This window comes from Anabrus simplex, chromosome 5 (genome assembly GCF_040414725.1).
Source record: "Anabrus simplex isolate iqAnaSimp1 chromosome 5, ASM4041472v1, whole genome shotgun sequence".
Lineage (NCBI taxonomy): Eukaryota > Metazoa > Arthropoda > Insecta > Orthoptera > Tettigoniidae > Anabrus > Anabrus simplex.
This window is the reverse complement of record NC_090269.1, coordinates 34,012,593-34,037,422: the sequence shown is the minus strand read 5'-3', so window position 1 is coordinate 34,037,422 and position 24,830 is coordinate 34,012,593. Positions and strand designations below refer to the sequence as shown.

Genomic DNA, 24,830 nt, shown 5'->3' with positions numbered 1-24,830 from the left:
TTATCATAATACATATCCTCGTTCCCCTCCCTCACAGGCTTCTATCAGTCTCTATCCAGATGATTGGTTTCAAATTTTCAGTTGATTTCAGCAGTAGAATGGGACATTTAAAAACACTGCCTGTCTTTATATTATCATGGAAATATATGTTGACATTATCGCCAATAATAATTAGACTCTCCTGCTCAGTACAGTAAAACCTCGTTAATTCAAAGTCGCTGGGACGCAAAAATCCGACTTCGAATTATGTGATTTCGAATTAACTGCCAACACGTAGTTCAGGAATGCCAACCCTTGCCATGTCACAAAATGTTCTTAAGACCCGTTACTGCATGCAATTAACCTTGATACACAGTTTAAACCTTTCAAATGCCGTATATAAAATTATTTCCAAAACGTATCCAACAAGGTGCATTTATAATATTCAAATAATGCACTTTGATAACTCACTGAAAAGCATAACCTCATGAAAAAAAGAAAAAAAAAGCACGTTTCAAAGACGAGAAGAAATCTATGCTGGCTCTCCTGTGTAAGTCTTTATTCACTGGATTACTGTACTGTATGCATTTTAAATGTCCTGTACTTGCATGAAAAGTACCCAATGCCCTTAAAACATCGCGGCTTATCAAGCTTTCCTATACCGGGCGAGTTGGCCGTGCGCGTAGAGGCGCGCGGCTGTGAGCTTGCATCCGGGAGATAGTAGGTTCGAATCCCACTATCGGCAGCCCTGAAAATGGTTTTCCGTGGTTTCCCATTTTCACACCAGGCAAATGCTGGGGCTGTACCTTAATTAAGGCCACGGCCGCTTCCTTCCAACTCATAGGCCTTTCCTATCCCATCGTCGCCATAAGACCTATCTGTGTCGGTGCGACGTAAAGCCCCTAGCAAAAAAAAAAAAAAAAAAAAAAAAAAGCTTTCCTATGACGAGGGGAGAAAGTGTCTCCCTTCCATCTGTATTAGAAGTTTACAACACACTACAGTGAATCTATCCTTGCACGATTTCCCGCTGTGGTACTTCTCTCATAATTCTTCTCGTAATTGCCGCTTCACAAAGTATTCTAGGACCTATTAATGCATGCAGTTAACCTTGATACACAGTTTAAACCTTTCAGATGCTGTATATAAAATTATTTCCAAAATATATCCAACAAGGTGCATTTACATTATTCAAATAATGCACTTGGATAAATCGTTGGCAAACATAACCTTACGCGACAAAAGAAAAACACATACAATTCAAAGATCATTAAAAATTATGCTTTCTTCATTGTGCAAATGCTTCATTTTTTGGTTTACTGTACTGTTTGCATTTTTTAGATGCCTTGTACTTGCGCGGAATGTGCCCGACGCCTTTAAAACATCGTTGCTTATCAAACTTTTCTATGACGAGGAAAGGAAATGTCTTGCTTCCGTTGGCATTGCAACACAGTACAATGACCCCCCCACCCTTGTATGATTTCCCGGCTGGCACTTCTCTCCTTTGGGCTCGGCATTAAAAAAAAAGAACAGTGCAGTTTCATTGGCATTGAAAAAGCGTGGCTACAATTTTCCTGCATTGATCGACCATATTTAAGAAAAATATGCACAAACATTTTTTGAATTTAAAGCGACAGCTCAATATTCTAGCATAGACTAGCGGCAACCTGTTGCGTGAGAATGTGAGAGCGATTCAGAGTTGCTAGCCTTGAGCGGGGATCTTGTAGGCTGGAGTGCTGAGCACAGGTTATTCACCCGCAACCTCACTACGGGCCTCCTGGCGCCAACACCTTCTCCTCAACCCACTAACTGACCCCTAGAAGTATTCTTATTTACAAGAATTAAAATGAAGTCACTGTAAAACTCAGTTGCGCCACTATTTTCTTTATTGTTTTTGGTTGGCTAAGGCGGCCACCTTCGTTGAAAATGAGAAAATTAGTTACAGGGTGATAAATTGCGTTGCACCTTGTGGAGTGTGTGGGATGTTAGAGGCCTGTTGACTGCTTTGTTGCTCCTTGCTCAAGTGTCTTGTTACAAGCTGGATCTAACCAAGCCAGACCAATAATCTTTTAACTAAGTTGGCAGCCTCGCATAGCCCGTTGTAACATCATCAGAGATGTACCTTGTTGAATTTCTAACCTCTGTGATGTTTGTAGGATGCTAAAAGGTTTGTTTTGTCACCTATTCAATACATATAAAATTTTACAATTTAGGAATTTATTATTGATTCCACTTGAGACATGTTTCGCCCTTCATTGAGGGCATCATCAGTCAAATTATCTCCTCAAGGCAAAAATCAGGTACCTGGTTAGTAGTTGACATGCACAAATTAATACACATAACAAAAATTAATTATGAGAAACAGTTGTACAATAGTGATGGTTGAACATATAAGTTTATAGAATAAGAAGTCGGCACCAAGCGTAAAATTAAAATAGTAGAGTTCAGCAGTGGTACTCTGGAGAATAATTGACACACTCATAGGAAAATATAAAGTTTTAAAAATATTTACATTATAACAATCAGGGGAGAAAGGGTGTAGTGCTCGGCGTCAATGTTTGTAACCAAAAATTAATGTCAATGGTTGGTAACTATACAGTATTTACATTGTCCAATTGAACAATTGAGAATTTGGTGAGCGAGGATATAAAAAAAGTCTAGTACCAAGTGCGTCCTGTTGTTTTAAAGGTTGGAACAAGAATGTAGCATTGACATTTCAGAAATGCAGAGTGGTTTATCTTAATTTAAAATCACCGGGGGCAGGGAAATATTCCATAGCCATGGCTGAAATGTCAATGCTACATTCTTGTTCCAACCTTTAAAACAACAGGACGCACTTGGTACTAGACTTTTTTTTTATATCCTCGCTCACCAGGCTGCTCTTGTGTAAATATGTATATAAATTGTAAAATTCTCAACTGTTCAATTGGACAAAGTAAATACTGTATAGTTACCAACCATTGACATTAATTTTTGGTTACAAACATTGACGCCGAGCACTACACCCTTTTCCCCCTGATTGTTATAATGTAAATATTTTTAAAACTTTATATTTTCCTATGAGTGCGTCAATTATTCTCCAGAGTACCACTGCCGAACTCTACCATTTTAATTTTACGCTTGGTGCCAACTTCTTATTCTATAAACTTATATGTTCAACCATCACTATTGTACAACTGTTTCTCATACTTAATTTTTGTTATGTGTATTAATTTGTGCATGTCAGCTACTAACCAGGTACCTGATTTTTGCTTTGAGGAGATAATTTGACTGATGATGCCCTCAATGAAGGGCGAAACATGTCTCAAGTGGAATCAATAACAAATTCCTAAAGTGTAAAATTTTATATGTATTGAATAGGTGACAAAACAAACCTTTTAGCATCCTACATTTAGTATCTTCAATACAGATAACAATGACTTCTATCACTCTGTGACGTTGTTGAAACCGTACCGTGTTGGATCTCTAACCTATTGTGGTTGTATAAAGAAGGAAAGAAAGGAGGTTATAAGGCCATCTTCAATGATGTAAGGTAAACAAAAAGTGGAACTATCCAGGAGGAATAGGCTAAGCATGAAGAGGCTAGTGAAGAAGTCTGTGATAGGGCAGAATGTTTCAGACACCTGAAGAACAAACTTATGATGAAACGGGTACAAGTAAAGAATCAAAGAGTTTTCAAAGCTTGAGAACGAAGTAGGCAATGGTATGATGATAAACGGGGTTAAAAGTCAGGTTGTGTGTTTCACAAATAGGAAAAATCCTTTCTGCATCGATGGGGTGAAAGTTCCTTTTGGGGATCATTTGTAAGTATCGAGGTGTTAATGTAAGGAAAGATCTTCATAGGGGTAATCACATACTTGGGATTGTAAATAAAAGGTCCAGATCTCTGCATATGGTTATGAGGGTATTTAGGGGTTGTAGTAAGGATGTAAAGGAGAGGGCATATAAGTCTCTAATAAGACCCCAACTAGAGTATGGTTCCAGTGTATGGGACCCTCACCAGGATTACTTGATTCATGAACTGGAAAAAATCCAAAGATAAGCAGCTCGATTTGTTCTGGGTGATTCCCGGCAGAAGTGTAGCATTACAAAAATATTGCAAAGTTTGGGCTGGGAAGACTTGGGAGAAAGAAGAGAGCTGCTCCTCAACTAAGTAGTAGTAGAGCAAACACCTGAAAAGCCATACATCTAATTTTTGATCTGATTTTTTATATGCTCTATTGGTGGAGAGATATCTAGTTCCCTCCATGGGAATTTAGAATTTCCATTAAGTAGTATGTTCCGAGCTGTCAGCAGAGAGATGGCGTGGAATGACATTAGTAGACGAATAAGTTTGAGTAGTGTCTTTAAAAGTAGGAAAGATCACAATATGAAGATAAAGTAGGAATTCAAGAGGACAAATTGGAGCAAATATTCGTTTATAGGTAGGGGAGTTAGGGTTTGGAATAACTTACCGAGGGAGATGTTCAATAAATTTCCAATTTCTTTGAAATCGTTTAAGAAAAGGCTAGGAAACAACAGATCTGCGACCTGGGTGACTGCCCTAAATGCAGATCAGTATTAATGATTTGATCAATCTTAACAGATACTGGAGGGTTATGTTAACCACATGGAAACTGGGATGGATGTTTGAAGTATGAATATCATTGGGCTTCTATAGCAATAGCTTGAAAATTAATTGAAGATGATCTGTGTAAGGAAGTATATATATATATTTATCGTGTCAGAAGTACAAAGTAAGAGAAGGGTTGAAGTATTAAGTAGTGTTCATTTGTACAAGGAAAAGAAAATGTGCATCCCAGGATATAATTGTATCCTTTGTGTGAAGGACAAGCTGCTACTTATTCACCTCCTCAACATGGTTGGTCACTCTTTGCTGCTTTTATATCAACTGAGGCTATCAATATTTGTTTCAGGTGATTGAGATCTCTTCATATCGTGCACAGTTGTATGACTACCTACGTGCAAGAATGATGGCTATGGCTCCCAACCTTACAGTTCTGGTTGGAGAGTTAGTAGGTGCAAGGCTCATTGCACATTCAGGTATGTATATCCCCTGTATGATGTATATTGAGGGTTATGGTGGCTTATACAATTACAGTAAAATATATCATTCTGAACTGCTGAAAAATGTTGCAACATTGAACATTTGGTCTATTTTGACATGTTGAGATTTAGTAGGTGAGTTCATTCACTTTTCAAGGACTTTTAACCATTAGCACTCAAATAAGTTGTTTTGGTTATACAACTCTATTCATATTTATTTTTCTGGAAATGTGTGGGTGTAGTGTTATAAATTTTTATGTCTGAAACTGAACAAAAATTGAAAAGAAGTTATTTACATGAATATTTAAATCTGGAAATGTAGAATGTGTCGTTGTTTAGTTTTACCCTCTGGATAACATGTCTCGAAGCAAGCATTTCAATAAAGCCCAAGTTTCATTGCAAATATTTTGAAGAAGAATTGGGTTTCTCTTTGCCTTTCTTTGTTCTGTCAACTGTGGCACTTAGCACAGACCAAGTGTGTGTCTAGATGGGGTGTGGCTCTCCGCTCAGTGGCCCCGCATCTTGACCGAGAAAATACATTCCACGGACCATAAAGTGGTACTTTACAGATGTGATACTATCCAAGAGTGCTAAAGGCTTAAATTACGCTGTTAACGCATCATATTCTTGGAATAAACATACAGTAGAACCCCTGTTTAGCATTTTTCTAGGAACTGGAATTTTTTAACGTTAAATGGGGGTTAGCCTTAAATCGAGAAAGCAAACTTTTTCCAGAAATCTTGCCTGTATTGACAAATTGCATCAACACACATTATTTACACAATGACAATAAAACAAGGACACACCTACCCTGCGCACTATACTGTAATTGCAACTATTTCTGTAGCACTCATTCAGTAGTCAAACATCGTAGATTCCCGGCACATTACAAAATTATAACACCCACAATATATTTACCCAATGATAACAATATATTGAGCTACTTTGCCTGTATATAGTACATATTTACACTACTGTCAGTATCTCATTTTTTTAAATAATCAAAGATTGTAGCCTGCTTTTTTGCACTGTTGGATTTTACGTTCAAAATGTCCATATCCAATTGGTTTAGTCTGTCTATAACAGAGCTGTCAATTAACGTGCACATTTACGTTTCTCTCCACTTCCCAAATAAAGTCACTTCATCTGCGACAGATAGAGTTTTTCTTTTCACTGCCATAGTCAACTTCACTGAAACAATGAACTAGAGCAAACTGACATGGCGCTGGATAATCCACAATATAGATTTTGATTCCCGTAGGGAATCTGAAATATTTGTCCCGAATGAGTAAATTTATAATACCAATATACATGGTCTGTTATTGGACATTATAAATTTTCCTGCTAACTCATTCCTGGTTGCCAGTGTTTCGCCCTCGTGTGCTAGGTTGGGCTCATCAGGCGGTACCTAGCACACCTACCAAGACGCTGGCTAGTGCATACCGTGGAGACCACTGCGTAGGCTACGTGGAGCCACCGGCAGTGCCAATGCACTATGAGAGACTTTGTCTCTTTACCAAAAATTGATGCCTGCTTGGCTATCAGATGATATAGATTTTGATTTCCATAGGGAATCTGAACTATTTGTCCCGAATGAGTAAATTTATAATATCAGTATACATGGTCCGTTATTGGACATTATAAATTTTCCTGCTAACTCATTCCTAGTTGCCAACGTTTTGCCCTCGTGTGCTACGCAGCCAACGTAGTGGCTTCCACGGTATGCACTAGCCAGCGCCTTGGTAGGTATGCTAGGTACCAACTGACGAGCCCAACCTAGCACACGAGGGCGAAATGCTGGCAACCAGGAATGAGTTAGCAGGAAAATTTATAATGTCCAATAACGGACTATGTATATTGGTATTACTGGATAATTCACGTGATACACAACACACGAACTGACGCCAACTTACATAAACTGACGCTATACTCTAATGCTGCGACAGATGTACACACTTGAACAGAGTTCCGCTGCGTACTGCGTGCATGCAAGCAAAGCATCGCGAGTGTTTAAACATTGTGTCATCGTTAGTCTTTGGCCGCGGTCGGCTAAGTTCGAGCTCTCTCGTGCGTGTGGCGAGGAATCGATACGGAAGATGATTGATCACGTTATATAAACACTGGGATCAAGAGTATGAATGTTGTTAGCGGAGAAACTAACACGGCTCAAATTTGTCCGTAACAACGGATTACTCAGTGAATGGGTATTGCACACATTAATATAAGAATTTTCGAAAGGCATAATATATTATTTCTTCTAGTGTACTGCAGCAGCCGTGGTTGGATGTGTATCAGTCTGACATTTCACTTTAGCGCTACCCGTCCATGCTCTAAATTTCTCTTATGCCTTGAATCACCCTCAGCAAGCTGATGCAGTCTTTTTCATAAGTTCTTAATGTCCCACAACCCTAACAAATAGAAATAAATACTTGCGAATTTGAAATTTTCCTAACGCTAAATGCGGGTTTTGCTGTTATGTTAATTATGTTAAATCGAATATAAAATGCATTGCTCTTATGGTGTAATTTTCGGGACCTGAAATTTCTTCCTTAACTGCAGATTTACGTTAAATCGAGGTCACGTGAAATCGGGGTTATACTGTATGTCGGAACGTACTGTATCCAACATTCAAGTGCAAAAGGCTAAAACACATTTTACTCTTTAAGTACGAGCCTAGTCCGCTGTAGGCTTCCACAAGACATTAACTATCTTTAATGAACTATGCACACCATTACAGTCTGTCAAGTTGATGGATTCTTTCCACCTAGTATTTGAAGATTTCCCCTTCAACGGGACAAGCTAAAGAGAGCAGGGAATTCTTACCACCCCTAGCCAACACCTGCAGTTAGGGCAAAAATAAACAGCTGGTATAATCGTAGTTTATCCTGGCAGAGAAGATGGTTTTGTAGAAGGTTTCTCTGCTTGTTTTTCATTATAAATCTACCAAAGACTGCCACGAGGGAATGGTTCATAGAGCAGTTAATCCTCAGTGTACCTCCCAAGTCCTCTGTTGTGATGGATATTGCGAGTGTTATATCCTACCGCGAATTAGACAAGGCACCCACATCAAATAGCTGTAATACCTAAATGCAGAAGTAGTTTCAAGAAAAATGCATTCAGTTGAGGAGCGCATGGATAAGGCAGAATTACCATGTACACGCAAATAATCTGCGTTCTCATTGCATACTTTTCTTTTCATTACTGCCATCACTGCAGTCTGGAACTGCCAGCATCAGTTGTATGTCAGTTTCTTCATCTTGAAAATCCTGGCTCGTGCCGGCTACAGTTTTCTGTATTTCTTTAGTTTCTCCCTTTAAATGCAGGTGTCAGTAGACAGTTTCTTTCAATAATCCCGGAAATATCTGAGTCTGTATCAATTCTATTTTAGGAGAGAAGATTCTTCATAATCATTCTCATTGAAATACTTAGAACAAAACACACTGTATTTTGTAGGCTTAAAACCTTGTCTGTCTACCTTGCATCCCCATAACTTGAATCTAGTTGGTGATTTTTTACAATTGGGGAAACTGGTGGAAAGACACCATAGTCCTTTTCTATGCATTAGGTCTTATGGCGACGATGGGATAGAATAGGCCTAGGAATGGGAAGGAAGCGGCCATGGCCTTGATTAAGGTTGAGGCATATTAAAATATACCATTGAAATATAAAATAATACAAACTGTGCACATGTGTAGCATGTGGTTTCACTGTGTTACTTTGATAGTTCTGCAGTATACTAGTTAGTAATAGGCACAGACAGAGGTTACCTTTAGTGATATCACGCAGAACTGCACTCTGACGCACAGCTCGAGACAGACAGGAATGGCTATGAGAAGGTGATGGGTCCACATGGCTATGGGAGAAGGAATTCAGAAGGGGAACATCTCCTAGACTTCTGCTCAAGAAACTGTTGGTAAGACCAGTTAGTTCAACAAAAGAGTCAGTCACAAGATTACCTGTTACAGCTGGGATGGAAAGAGCAAGACTGTCATTGACTATGTCCTTACAGAAAAAGAAAGAAGTAGACTTGTGACTGATGTCAGAGTGATTCCACGTGAGAACCTCAATATTGACCACCGGTTATTAGTAGCAGAACTGAAAGACATTAATGTACCAAAGATAACAACCAGGAAATTACCGAAGATTAAGGTGTGGGAACTACAGCAGACTGGAAAGAGGATCGACTTATCAGGACCGTATAAGAGGACACTGCCTACAGAAGTGGAGAGTGGTGAGGTAGAGTGGACAGGATTTAAAAATACCTTGATAAAAGAAGCAATAGAGGTTTGTGGGAACACAAGTACGAGAATGGGGGAAAAAAGAGACGCCCCGGTGGAATAAAAGAGTAAGATCCTCAATAAAGGAAAGGAATGTAACACAAAAAGAAAGAGATAGAGAGAAATCCAAGCCAGGACGGGTAAGGAATGAAGGGAAGATCAGAGACTTCGAACAAGTTTACCGGGACAAGAAATTGAGATTTAAAAGAGTAGTAGAAGATGAGAAAATAAAGTGTTAGGAGAAATTTACTCAAAAACTGGAGGAAGGCAGCAGAGGCAATATGAAACTATTGTTCAGAGTGATCAAAAAGAAAAGGAATTCAGTTGAAGCCATCAAAGCAATTGAGTATCCTAATAGAAACCTGGCCAGGAAGGAAGAAGACATCAGAGAGGTTCTGAGGAATCATTTTGATCACCTATTGAACAGGACAGAAGCAGATCAGAGAACGAAAGAACCAGCTGTTGAAACCTGCACAGAGGAACCTTCCATTACCTGGGCGGAAACAGAAGTAGCCATTAAGATGATGCTGCATGGGAAATCCCCACGAATCGATGAAGTCAGCACGGATATGATTAAAGCAGCAGGAGTCCAAGGCTTACAGTGGTTACACAGAGTGCTCAATGCAGTTTGGAAAGATGACAAGATACCTAGTGATTGAAGGAAGGGTGTGATTATCCCCCTGTTTAAGAAAGGAAATTGCCAAAAATGCTCTAACTACCGGGGAGTAACATTCCTTTCTCATTGGTTTAAGATTCTTGAGAAAAGAGAGCAGATTTCGAGTCATCTTAGAGCTACAGTTTGAAGAGGAACAGTTTGGCTTCAGGCCTAACAGGTCCACAACGGACTTAATCTTCAGTGTCCGTATGTGAATGGAAAAATATTGGGAAAAAGGCAAAGATCTGTTTATGGTTTTCCTTGACATTGAGAAGGCATATGACAGCATTGCAAGAGAGAAGATATGGGAATGCCTCAGAAAAACGAATGTGCTAGAGGGATTGGTGAGGAAAGTTCAGATGCTGTATGAGAACTGTACCAGCTGTGTGCGATAGGGTGACAGACATTCTTCCTGGTTCCAAACCAAAAGTGGAGTCCAGCAAGGCATTGCACTATCCCCATTATTGTTTATCACCATTTTGGATGACATAATGAAGAACATCATGAAAACCTATGGTGAACTAAATGCAATGCATTTTGCTGATGGTGTTAAGATCTCGGGAGAAACTGAGAAACAAGTACGGTTGAGATTCAATGAATGGAAGGTTAAGTTCCAGGAGTTCAAGCTCAAGATAAGCGAACTCAAAACAGTAGTGTTGGTAATAAAGAGAAAGCGACAACCAGCGAACATCATGCTAGGAAACCATCTACTAGAAAGGGAGGTAAGCTTTACATACCTCGGCAGTGTAATATCTCGAGACACACTAGCCACAAAGGAGGTGGCAAATAGAGTGCAGAAAAGCTCTCACTTTTACCAGCAGGCATGAACACTCCTCTGTTATCCCAAAGTACCAACAAAATCAAAGCTGGTGATGTTCAATTAGTGCTTTATACCAATCTTAATCTGTGGTATTGAAACCTGCACCCTCACTAAGAAAGGCTCTTCAAGGTTGCAGGCATCTTGAGATAAAGTTCCTCAGGTCCACAGTTCAGATACCAAACTGGACAAGTTGAGGAATGATGTGATTAGGAAGGAAGCTGGGATTGAGTCATCATTGTTAGTTCGGGTCAGCATGTCCAGACTGAGTTGGTTTGGGCGTGTAATGAGGATGGAGCCAACAAGGGCAGCATATGTTAATTTGAAGAGACATGTGGCAGGAAAACGAATGGTGGGAAGACCAAGAACACATTGGATGGACATTGTAAAGATTGACATTGCAGATCGGGGAAGGACTCTGGAGGACGTCATTAACAACAGAACGTATCTCATTAAGACAGATTGGAAGAGGCTCGCCAACAGTACCCGGGAAACTGGAACTGTAAACTGATGTTGATGATGATTCTAATGAGTTAACTGCCACTGACCACATTATTTATGCATTTATTACAAAAACATGTTCTCTTTCATTTTGAATTTTGTTTACAATACACCAGTTTGCACCAGTCAGTGGGTATTACTAATTGACTCCAGCATCACCTTTGAATGTCAACGAGAGAGCTCGCTAGTGCGTGTAGTGAGGAAACGATTCCTAAGATGTTCATGCTTCTTGCTAACCTTTAGTACATTCAGGAATTTTGGTATTTATGTACTGTACCTAAACGTGTTTGAATTGGTACATATCTACATTCACATAAAATTACCAGTTTGTTGCCCGCCAGCTAGCCATGATCATTAAAGGCATCTAATCTGTATGGTCTGACATTGTGCTTAGCCAGTTCGAGTCCCGTAGGTGGTTAAAAAAAAAAAAATCAGCATGTTGTCTGGCACATAAGAGAGGTGTTGGTACATAATTTCTGATGACTAGATTGCATGCCGAAAGCCTAGGTTCGATAAATCTAACCTCTCCATTATGTTCATGTGTTGTGTGTGAGAGCATATGACGCTGCTGATGGTGATTCATTCATCGGATGGGGATGTAAAGCCTCGAGTAGACCCCTAGGTGTTTTTTGACAGGAATTGGCTTTCACTCTCTCCCTACCGTATCATCATCATCACACACACACCCACACCTAGATGTGCTGGTTTATGGGTTTTGACTAGAAAGACCTGCATAGGCCTTTCTGAAGGCCATACAACATCAATCATCAAATGAGCAGCTTGTTTAACTTAGGTTGATGTGAAAATTTCAGTCAGTCAAAGAGACTAAAATGCAGTTGAACTGAAACTGATCATTATTAGAGGCATGAAAGTATCGCAACCACGAATAATGTGATGCAAATAAAAAGCATTACTTTTTGTGCCCTTTCACTTTTATTTACATTTATTGCTCCCACTTGAGGCTGTTCCGTTATTCCGAATTAATGCTATAAGCGGATATTACTGGGAAAAACTTTTCTGTAGCGAAATACGAGAGTTTTAAAATCAAGGTAATTTCTAGAAAATGCATGTGACAACATCCAATACCTCATTGTAAAGGGCCACCACCTTGAGGTACCAAAATCTTCCCTAGGAGAGACAAAATTGCGCACTGTATGTAAATTGTAAATGTTTCGATTGTTGGTTTTTAAATTACAATAATTGCTGATTGTTAAATTTAAACATGGGTGCTCATTTAGTTTGTGTTTTACTGGGAAGCAATGTAGGAAGGAGCAGTTGATATTTGTGTGTTGTTGTCCTTTCATTCAAATCTGTTGACAAGACTTGTATACTCTGCGTGGCTTTACTTCTAATTGACGTTTCATAAAACAAATGAGCATCGCCTTCCCTCTGTTGTCAACACGCTACTGCTGCGAGAACTGTTGATGCTATAGACCGCGGTAAACAGCCACCGTAAAATGTAATACGGTACTCAGAAAAGTGAATGAATTGGGATTGAAAACTATTTCACAAAATCTACACTTACTAACAACATCTGACACTAAAGAGTGAATGCATTAGTAATAATAAAAGAGAATGAGGAAATAACACATCACTTACTGCTAATGCCTGGCATAGGAAAGAGGTTATGGCCTGCAAAGGGAACAATCCGCGGAGCTGAGTCACTTTCTTGTCACTTGTCTTTTCCGAACTACACTGAGACACGCTAAACATGCATGAACTAAGTACACTAACCACTACACGCACGTAAATAAAACTACAGCTATTTTTATACACTGAACTATTAAACCTGTATATTGTACTAACTTATGCTATGGTAAACTGTAAACTACGCTATACTGTACTATACTATATTATACTATACTGGAGAGATAAAGACTAATATGAAAAAACACTAATTACTGAAGAAAAATGCAAAAGATTGCGAACCGTACCGATTACCGTACATGCTGAGCTAGATAGGTTAAACACGTGGTGAATGTAAGTATTAGAGTTGGCAACTAGGTTTCTCACTCTGCCGATATAAGTCGATATGAATGGCATCTTGGGGGATTGGTTGGATGTCTATGTTTCAGTGCGTAACCTCCAGACAGAGCCAAAATCGGCTAAAACATCAATTTAGAAGTAAAGCAGTGTGGAGTGTGCATTTGTTTCTATAAAACATACTTACTTGCAATCCTGTGATATTTGGTTTTTTTTTTTTTTTTTTTTTTTTTTTTGCAGCATTATTGAAACTATTATAGGTCCAGTTATTGAACTGAACACTGTAATTGATTGGGTTAAAGTGGAACCTCAATTCTCCGTTTTTGGAGGGACCACAGAAAAAAGTGTACAACACAGGAAAAACGGAAAATCCGGGAACGAATGAACCATCAACATTTCGGCTAAACATCACAAAAAAGAAATATGTATACTTAATCTTACAAACACCCCTAAACCAAACCAAACTACAGCCCCAATGGGCCTTCAGCCCACCAAGCGATCGCTGCTCGGTCTGAAGGCCTGCAGATCATGAGGTGACACATGGTCACTGTGACGAATCCTCTCAGCCGTTATTCCTGGCTCTTTCGACTGGGGTCGCCATCTCACCATTAAATAGTGCCCCAGGTAAAGGTAATCGTTGAAAGTGAACCTGGAACCAGCCCTCATACCCAGGTAAAAATGCCTGACCTGGTTGGGATCGGACCTGGGCCCTCCAGCTGAGAGGCAGGCAAGTTCGACCGCGGAGTCGGCTTCAAAAATTAATTACCGTTACACGACTCAAAAATTTCGAAACTTTACATTCAGTTTTACCGGGGAAACTCTGTCAGTTTCCTCTGAAAACTTCTTTCAGTTCACCAAGTTTGATCTGTCAACCTGTTCGAACGGACCATTTACATTGGTATTATAAACCTAATTACGCCAAGCCAAACAACAGTCGATCACAAGTAGTTTTTAATTCTCCAATCTAATAAAATAAAGCACATTGGATACAAAAGCGCCCAACATATGGCGAAATCCCTTTTTCTAAAATGTTCCATCGTAATCTGGCCACTGGTATGCTGTTCGTAGTCAGTCTATGGAAATCTTGTACCGCGTAAAGTAGGCCTACATCGATTTTTAAAGGTTATGTTGAACTCGAATATGGTTTTGAATGTAAGTATTGATTCTTAAGTTCTCGAATGCATTCAGTTCTGCCCGTCACTAATCACAATCAAATTGTAAAGGAAAAAATATCATCAAGACTTCCGAAATTAAGGTTATTCGCGACCTTGAGCTCAGCTGGAAAGCGCGCTCGCTGTACAAGTCTGTACGAGTGCGAAAGATACAAAGTTTTTACATGTAACATGCGCAGATAAAACGACTGCAGTTTTTATAACATTTTAACACAAAAATGTTAAATTCCCAGTTTTTTATTAGGACCAGAACAGTAATAGGCAATCCCAAAACCTCCAATGGCTTTATGTACCGGTAAGGTGCAACATCTGTTGTAGTCTCGATAACGTAATCTTATACGATAATATTAAAATACTAAATTTGTGTTACTGGTACTTAAGAAGGAGCAATTTCGATTCCTGCCTGAAAGCTCAGGACTAAAAAGTGCCCTGAGCGAAGTGCTGAAAACCTGTTCGGCGATACACTAAAAAAAGTAAACATCTAACCCTGGACATAATGTAGACATTTTGCAAGTACGAACATTTGACGAAACTTGTTCCATCTTCAAGTAGAGTTGTCTCCTTCCAATTGTTGTTGACACTCGCTGCTTTATGATTTAAATTTTCTAAACAGTGCCACCCGAATGCGATGTTAAGATGGTCCCTTATGCAAGTTCACCACCGATCGTTTTTCTGGTATAGTACTTCCTCAAATTACCGCAGCGACGGGACGTTAACACCAAGATCCGTAAGTATGGTGAGATAAAGTTTCTTGAAAAATGTGTGATCGAGGATTTAGCATTGATGGGACTGAAATTTGTGGATGGTTGATACGGGAAATCGTTTCTTCGAGGAATGGATAATGCAGGATTTTTAAAACGTGATTTAATTAGGATGCTCGTGGGACCACGTAATTTGAACGAATAATACGGGAAAACGTAGTTTCCGTGAACGTATAATCGAGGTTCTACTGTATATAGGCCTATATTTCATTTTCATATATCTCCCTCAAACAGGACTAATAACATAGTGAAACAGATTATAGCTAATAAATGCTATTTCTTCAAATCATTATGCTATTTTTAATATCATTATTGCTTTAAATAGAAGGAAATGAATTATATAATTTGACACCTCAAATCTTTATACATGTAGTCTGATATAAAGCTGGAGTATTAGTTGAAATTTTAAAATGTCCATACAGGAAGACAATATCTGTGCTGTAAATATGGTCATGTTTATTATTGTAATTTGTTCTTGAATGACTAGTTAAGCATGTTATTTGTATTTTGGAAGTAATCGTGCACATATATCAATAATACATAATATTCATTTCCTACTATCTACATGCAGTGAAATTTATGATTAGTTAGAAATAATTGTCCATTTATTTAAATATTGGATAATGAAGTACAGAGCATTGGGAAAATATGAACCCACGTCTAATTAAAATGTAATGTGCCTTGTTGGTTTCTCCTAGGATCTCTTGTGAATTTGGCAAAACAACCTGCCTCAACTATACAGATTTTGGGAGCAGAGAAAGCATTGTTCCGAGCACTTAAAACTAAGCGAGACACTCCAAAGTATGGACTTATCTACCATACTCAGCTTGTTGGTCAAGCTAATGCCAAGAATAAAGGCAAGGTGAGTTGGTGCTTCTGTATATTTCTTCATTTTAATATAAAATGCATCAAATCAATACGTATAGAGAAATATATTTATCATTTTAAAATTAATGGAAAAAAATTATTAGTGGAATTATTCATAAACAATAACTATTGGCAAATTTCCAAAATCAACTTTCTGCTGTAATATAATTGACAATTGGATGGTTACCTTACAGTTTTGCAAATGCTGTATTAACACAATTTATATTGAATATTAATGACCGGGCGAGTTGGCCGTGCGGTTAGGGGCGCGCATCTGTGAGCTTGCATCTGGGAGATAGTGGGTTCGAATCCCACGGTTGGCAGCCCTGAAGATATTTTTGCGTGGTTTCCCATTTTCACACCAGGCAAATGCTGGGTCTGTACCTTAATTACGGCCACGGCTGCTTCCTTCCCACTCCTAGCCCTTTCCTATCCCATCGTCGCCATAAGACCTGTCTGTGTTGGTGCGACGTAAAGCCAGTAGCAAAGAAAAAAAAAAGAAAGAATATTCGTGAATTTCTGTTCGTCTTATGTATATCTCGAATTATTTAAATTTCATTTGTGTTGATTGCAGGATGAAAATAATTGTTTGTTCAGTTTGCATTTAGTTTTTACCTAATGAAAATTAAGTCTCAGCAATAGTTTGCCCAACTCCATTCTGATTTCTTTGCAACCAGGTTGAAAGAAACAACAATGAAATTGGCATATAAGCAGCCTAAATGGCATTAGAGCAGATTGCCTGCATGTGGCTGATATAGGATTACTGACCAGATTACACTCCCTGGGAGAGAAGAGAACATTTATCGTGCTCTGTCCAAATTCAAGGGATCCACTTTGGTGAACTCAGGCACCCAAATTATGGACATTTTAAATTATTGATTTATTTGAGTAGATTTCAAGCTACTTTGGACTGTGAGAATAATTTTTCATTATTTCAATTTTCTTTGGTACCCGTATTCCTTCATTCTCTTGCTTGAAGCTTCTTTCTTTTCATCTGTCCAATTTTGTTTCTTCTTGGTCACTGTTTCTAGTTCCAGGAACCCTCAGATGTAATCTTGTTTCTAAATGTGCTTCTCTCGTGGATATCTTTTCCCGTGATGTTCATTTATTGCCTGCCGGGTGGCCATGATTGTTAAAGGCATCAAGTCTGTATGGTCTTGAAACTGTGGTTAGCTGGTTCGAGTTCTGTTGGTGGGGAAAAAAATTCACCATCAGAATATTGGCTGGGAGGGTAGGAGAGGTGGTGGTATGCAAGTTCTAATCACCAGATTGCATGCCAAATATCTGGATTCAGTCCCCAACCTCACTGTAGTGTTCATATGGAGTGAAGGCATATGACGCTGTTGATCGCGATTCGTTTGTCGGATGGCAACATAGAGCCTTGAGCAGAACCTTTGGTGTTGTTCAACAGAAGTAGGCAATGTGCTGACACTAGGTTTCACCCTCTCCATACCTTGTCATCTCACTCCCAGGCATGCAGGTTGTCCTTAGGGATGCTTATTGAAAAAATTTATCATCATCATCATCAATGTCCCACTCCAGTCCCCCGGGTGTGGTTAACAAGCCTCCTCCACTCCTTTCTGTCCTTCCACTTTTCCTTCTCCATTACTTCCGCCACATCCAATCCAGCTTCTGTAATGTCCTTCCAAATCTGATCCATCCACCTTCTTCTTTGTCTTCCAACTGGTCTGTTTCCCTTAACTTCTCTTTCCAATTCCCTTCTTGCTACCGGTTCCTTTCCCATTCTTTTTACATGTCCGAACCATCTCAGTCTTGCTTTCTGTAGGTTCTGTACTAACGGTTCTATATTTAGCTCTTCTCTGATTTTTATATTTTGAATTCTATCTCTTCCTGGCTTTTTAACCAATGTTCTTAAAAATTTCATTTCTACTGCTTGGATCTTACTATCTTTTCTCCTATTAGTTACCAGCGTTTCTAGTCTGTATGTTGCAATTGGTATGAAATACTGTTTATATAATGTTAATTTCATTCTCTTGGGTACTTCGTCATCCCATAAAAGCTCTCTGACTTGATGATAAAATGTTGTACCTTTACTTAGTCTGTTATTAATTTCAGGATTTATTTCGTTGCTTCCATTAATAATGCTACCTAGATATGTAAACTGTTCTACATTCTCAGAAATTAGACTGACACTAAATAGAATGAACAATTTAATTTAATATGAACTATCACGTTTTATTTTTTCCACTCATTTGGCTAACTACCAACATAGTGAATGCAGTACTGACAAATCAAGCCATGAAACAGGAATTAGACAGCGGATAGTGACAAATGACTTGAGCCGCGAAACAATAGAGTCATTGCTTTGCATTTTCAGTCTGTTACTGATTAGAAGAGAGCAGTTGACTCAAGCTGTGAAACAGTTTAATTCTTTGTCACTGTTGGAAATACAATCTCTTTCTTTTCGGTCCTGGATGATACGGAATCTCAGTTAGTCAAGACTCGGCAAATGGAGACTCGATTGTGTTGTTGTTATTATTATTAAAGTATTATTAATTAGTATTAATTTTATTGCCCTAAGTGCCTCCATATTTTATTTTACTGCAATTGCTCCATAGGTAACTTACTAAGACTGTATTTTGGTTGCTAACCTTGCCCTAACAACCACTCTCTCGCTACATTTTCTTGATCTCCATAGATAATAATAATAATAATAATCGTATGGCCTCAGCTACCGTGTGCAGACATTTCGATTTGACGCCATCTGGCTGTCTGCTCGTCAATTTCGACGTTCCGTTTTACTCTAGGTCCGCTAGATGGCAGACAGAGTAAACCGGATCTCTCTTGGGCGTCTATGGCTGAGATTTAATTAATTTTGTCGGGTAAATACCAAATGTATCACCAGAGATCTTTTACATGCCGACATCGTACGACATGGAGTGTCGAATGGACTTTTTTCCGCCCTTCAAAAATCCGACTACCTCTGCCGGGTTTGAACCCGCTATCTTGGGATCCGGAAGCCGACACTCTACCACTCTAGATAAATAACACCACTCTTCCATTAAGGCGTTTCTAAGGCAACAGATCTTGGTCTACTGCTGGGAGTCATTTTGGTGGTTTGCCCAGGATGACCCATGCGTACGCTCCACTTCGGCGCATCAAAAGGCGCTTCTCCCTCCAACGACTTAATGTCACAAAGGCTGGTTGTCACGAGCGGGCTATTATCAGGTCCCAAGTCCGGAACGAGAAAGGAGGACGGTTTACTGGTTGGCAAACCAATTGTACAAAAGTGTCAATACGTAAATAAACCGAGTGACTAATGGTATAAGTGGCCCCCCCTCCACAAAGTGCCAATGACCTCCTTGGAGGGCAGATGAGTAGGTAGAGGTCCAGGGCACCCTCTTGTCCTTGGAGTAGGAAACTACTCCTAAAGGCGGAAGAGCCACTTGATTGTCTACGGCATAGGATGCAGAAGGCAAAGGGAAACCACTGCATTAAAGATCCACAGGATATCCCTTGAACAAACAGCATGATAATGTCTTCAATCGTAAAATATTCCGAATTGGCCCCCTGCTCGGATCTGTGGAGGGGGATACTTGAGAAGAATCAACAACAAATGGGCCGCCCAGTTAGAATAGGAAGATGGAACGTGAGATCTTTAAGGATGGCCGGGAATCTAGAGAATCTGAAGAAAGAAATCGAACGGTTAGAAATGGATGTTATATGTGTAAATGAGGTGAGATGACCAGACAGCGGAGACTTTTGGAGTGGAGATTTTAGAATTTTGTTCTCGGGCTGCTCAGATGGAACTGGAGGGGTTGGGTTTATATTGACAAAGGAATTAGGACAACATTATCCAGTATTTGGGGCTACAATGAAAGGATATTGCTCATCAAGTTACCATATTTACTCGTGTATTAGATCCCCTCGCATGTTAGACCGCCTTGACTTTTCGAGACTAAGAAAATGAAAAAAAAAACATTTTGCATATAAGACCTCCCTCCCCCGAATGTAATTCATCAGAGAAGAAGAACGATTCCGCTTCGAAGCGGCAACAAGCCTTATGCAGCTCTGATGACATCACACAAATTTGTGAATAGTTTCGTCCATACGACCTACGCAATGAAAACGTGTCAAAGTCATCCGGTACATCTGTGTTTCGTAGTTAAGAAATGTTGGCCTCTGTAGCGTAGGCCTACTGCAGCTTTGGTGACGTTGCACAAATAGGTGAATAGTTTCGTGTCTGACCCGCGCATTGCAAGCACACATCAGTCATTTATACATGTCTGTGTTTTGTAGTTAAGAATGTCCGCCAGCGTAATGGTTAGTACAATTAGATGTCATTCTCTGGAGCCTGAGTGTGATTCCCTCTACAGTAGAACCTCGATTATATGTTGCTGGAAACTACGTTTTCTTGTATTATTTGTTCATATTATGTGGTCCCGCGAGCATTCTAATTAAATCACCTTGTACAAATCCCACATTATCCGTTCCTCGAAGAAACAATTTTCCGGATCAACCGTTGGAATTTTCAGTCCCATCAACGCTAAATGCTCGATCACGCGTTTTTCCTGAAACTGTAGCTTACGAAAGGACGGCTACGGCATACTTACGGATCTCGATGCTGACGTCCTGTCATTGCGGTAATTTGAGGAAGTACTATACTGGAAAAGCGATCGGTGTTAAACTTGCATAAGGGATCATCTTAGCATCGCATTCAGGTGGTATTATTTAGAGAATCCTCAGAAATCATTAAGCAGAAAGTGCCCACAACGATTGGAAGGAGACAGAGTGCATTTCAACAACTCTATTTGAAGATGAAACGAGTTTCGTGAAATATTCGTACTTGCAAAACATCTACGTTATGTCCAGGGTTAGATGTTTATTTTTTACTTTATTTGAGTGCATCGCTGAGCAGGTTTTCGGTATTTCCCTCAGGGCACTGTATAGTCGCTGGGCTTTCAGGCAGGAATCGAAACTGCTCCTTCTTAAGTAACACAAATTTAGCATTTTAATATTCTCTTATACGATTATGTTATTGAGACCAGAACAGATGTTGTACCTTACATACATAAAGCCATGGGAGGTTTTGGGATTGCCTATTACTGTTTTCGTCCTAATATAAGAGTGGGAATTTCACGTTTTTGTGTTAAAATGTTATAAAAACCGGCGCACATTACATTTAAAAACTTTGTATCATTTCGCACTTGTGCTGATTTTTACAGTGAGCGCGCTTTCCAGCTCAGCTCAAGGTTGCGAATAATCTTAATTTCGGAAGTGTTAAAGATATTTTTTCTCTTTCCAATTTGGTTGAAATTAGTGACTGGCAGAATTGAATATAATGCATTCGAGAACTTGGGCATCGATACTTACATTCGAAACGATATTCTCAAGTTCAACATAACCTTTAAAAGTTGATGTACGGTAGTATATGTCTGTGGGTAGGCCTAATTTATGCGGTACAAGATTTCCATAAACTGACTAGGAACAGTATACCGGTGACCAAATTACAATGGAAGACTAAAAAAAAGGTTTTTGCCAACATGTTGGGTGCTTTTGTATCTAATGTACTTTATTTTATTAGATTAGAGAATTAAAAACTACTTGTGGTCGATTGTTGTTTGGCTTGGCATTACGGGTATTACTTTTTTCGAAGAGTTTGGCTGATCAAAGTTGCTGAACTGAAAGAAGTTTTCAAAGGAATTAGACAAAGTTTTCAGAGGAAACCAACAAAGTTTCCCCAGTAAAATTGAATGTAAAGTTTTGAGATTTTTAAGTTGCACACCGGTAATTAAGGTTTGAAGCCAGCCCCGCGGTCTAACTTGCCTGCCTCTCACCCGGAAGGCCCGGGTTTGATTACTGGCCAGACCAGGCATTTTTACCTGGATACGAGGGCTGGTTCCAGGTTCACTCATTCTATGATTACCTTTAATTGAGGAGCTATTTAATGGTGAGATGGCGACCCCGTTCTAGAGAGCCAGGAATGACGGCCGAGAGGATTCATCACACTGACCATGCGTCACCTCTTAATCTGCAGGCCTTCGGACTGAGAGCAGTCGCTTGGTAGGCAGAAGGCCCATTGGGGCTGTAGTTTGGTTTGTAAGATTATAAGTATACATTTTTTATTTTTATAATGTTTGGCCAAATTGTTGGTGGTTCATTCGTTCCTTAATTTTCCGTTCTCCCGTGTTGTACGTTTTTTATTCCGTGGTCCCTTCAAAAACGGATAATCGAGGTTCCACTGTACCGTATTGCCAGAGATTTGCAAATGGCAGGAGGGTTGATTTGCGGTAAAAATGGTGCATGCAACTGCCTTCCACTGGGGGCCTGTCTAAAAGAGAGCTAAACCTTGGGATGAGGAAACGAGTTTACTTCGGTTACAAAATATTCACGGTTGTTGCTAGGCGTATTAACATAGGCAGGCGAGATCATTAACGGAGTGATCGTTTAATATCTCTTAATTTGGGCCAATATAGGGTTTTTTGGGAGAGAAGTAGGTTTAAAACGTGATTAAAACAATCCAATCACAATCGTTTTGCTCACCAACGTACCTATCAAATAATAATAATATTGTAGCAATTGAGGCTTTCACGGCCGGCGTTACAATTCATGTCAGCGCTTTCCGGGCTTGTAGGCCGTGGTCCAGGAGCGAGTGAATGTCCCGACGTTTCACCGAAGACTGCGTTCGGCATTGTCAAGGGTTCCGACTGACTTCGATAGCAGCGAAGCTCTCAGTGGAATGAAGTGCTGTTGTAATTCCACCTACTTATATAGTGCAGGATACGGTACGCTGCTCGCCTATTGGCCGCTATGGTGAGGGGCGGTCGCTGATTGGCTGTTCTTCGGCCAATGGTTGAGGCGGTAGGGAGCCCGATGTACACTGACCTGCCTTGGCGGAGACAGGCAGGCGATCACCCGTTGCTTTCTTCCGGTCTGCCGCGGCTATCGTGTCCTTCAGGGTTGGAGCTTTCAAGACTGGAAACCAGGCTTTGTTTACCCGTTCAGATTCCTCCTTACGGTTGAAGCTGTTGGTATGCTTTAGGATTTCAATGGCTTCCCTCTGTAGCCGGGCATGATAAGACACAGTAGTTGACAGTACTTTGGTGTTGTTGTACTGTATGTCATGGCCTGCTAGCAGCGAGTGTTCAGCGACTGATGATCTATCTGTCTGTCCCAGGCGGCTATGTCTGTTATGCTCCTTCAGTCGTGTGGCGATGCTGCGTTTGGTAGTCCCTATGTATACCTGGCCGCAGCTGCACGGGATCTTGTAGACACCTGGTGTGGAGAGAGGATGGCGCTTGTCTTTGGCAGACCTAAGCAGTTCCTGGATTTTCTTCGTCGGCCTGTATATGGTTTTAACCCCATGGGACTCCAGTAGCCTCCCTATTCTGTCAGTTACTTTCTCGATATACGGCAGAAAGGCTCTAGCTGCCGTCCGCTCCTCTTCTTTTTTCTTGGTTGTTGGACGTCTGGGATGGAGTGCTCGCTGAATATCTTTAGGGCTGTACCCGTTAGTGAGTAGGGCCCTGTTGAGGTGGCTGATTTCTTCGTTTAAGTGCTGAGGTTGACAAATTCTCTTAGCACGGTCGGCTAGCGTCTTAATCACTCCGTATTTTTGTCGTGGGTGGTGGTTGGACGTCTTCTGAAGATAGCGGTCTGTGTGGGTCGGCTTGCGGTATACTGTGTGTCCCAAGTTTAAATCGGCAGTCTTCATTACCAGAACATCGAGGAAAGGGAGCTTTCCCTCGTTTTCTGTCTCCATAGTGAACTGAATACTGTTGTTAATACTATTCAGGTGCTGTAGAAACAGCTGTAGTTTTTCCTTTCCATGGCTCCAGATCACAAAGGTATCGTCTATGAAGCGCAGCCACACCTTAGGTTTCAGCGGTGCGGTCTCGAGTGCTTTTTCTTCGAACCTTTCCATATAGAAATTTGCTATCACCGGACTCAGAGGACTGCCCATGGCGACGCCGTCCACTTGTTCATAGAAATTGCCATTCCACAGAAAATAGCTTGTCGTGAGGCAGTGGTTGAACAAGTTGGTAATGTCCTCGGGAAAAATCCGAGCGATGTGGTCCATGGCCTCATTCACAGGTACCTTAGTGAAGAGTGAGACCACGTCAAAGCTGACAAGCAGGTCTTCGGCTTCTAGCTGGATGTTATTCAGTTTTTCTATGAAGTGGCCTGAGTCTCTGACGTACGACTGTGTGCCACCGATGTACGGTTGTAGCAAGGTGGCCAGATGTTTAGCAATATCGTAGTTTGGTGATCCAATAGCACTCACGATGGGCCGTAGAGGTACGTCGTCCTTGTGTATCTTGGGTAAGCCATATAGCCTCGGAGGTAGAGCTTCACTTCTGGAGGTTTCCCTCTTCACACTGTCTGGCAGACAGACTACCGAAAGATCCAACCAATCGGATTCTTCGTAACACTAACAGCCTTATTAAGGCCTCTTCATTGCCACTCGCTCCTGGACCACGGCCTACAAGCCCGGAAAGCGCTGACATGAATAATTGATTTTTTATGTTCCCCACTTACTTTCAACGATTTTCAGAGATTCCAAACAAAACATACTAGGGTAGGCGTTAATAAAAAATGGGAGCCAACGAACGTACAAAATTAAACATTGATAATAAAATGCATTACCATAAATGCGGCAAACTTTCCTGTTACTTATTTTTATTTTTTCTGTTGTGGAACTTTTGGCACTATCTTAGCAATAGCATACCTAACCTAAACAACGTGGTCTCTCTTATCTCATTTACAGCTGTTTAGGTAAGTCCTGATGTGATAAATGTAGAGAACAAGCATGAA

At 40.2% G+C, this 24,830-nt stretch overlaps 1 protein-coding gene across 1 annotated transcript in view; it reads left to right on the top strand.

The window, feature by feature from the left end:
• The window catches only part of nop5 (nop5 ribonucleoprotein), a 109,338-nt gene that overhangs the window by 36,986 nt on the left and 47,522 nt on the right, over positions 1-24,830 (top strand). Inside the window, exons 6-7 of the mRNA XM_067147935.2 lie at positions 4,893-5,019; positions 15,887-16,050. Coding sequence (XP_067004036.2) covers positions 4,893-5,019; positions 15,887-16,050 — 291 coding nt within the window. The remainder of the gene's footprint in view (positions 1-4,892; positions 5,020-15,886; positions 16,051-24,830) is intronic.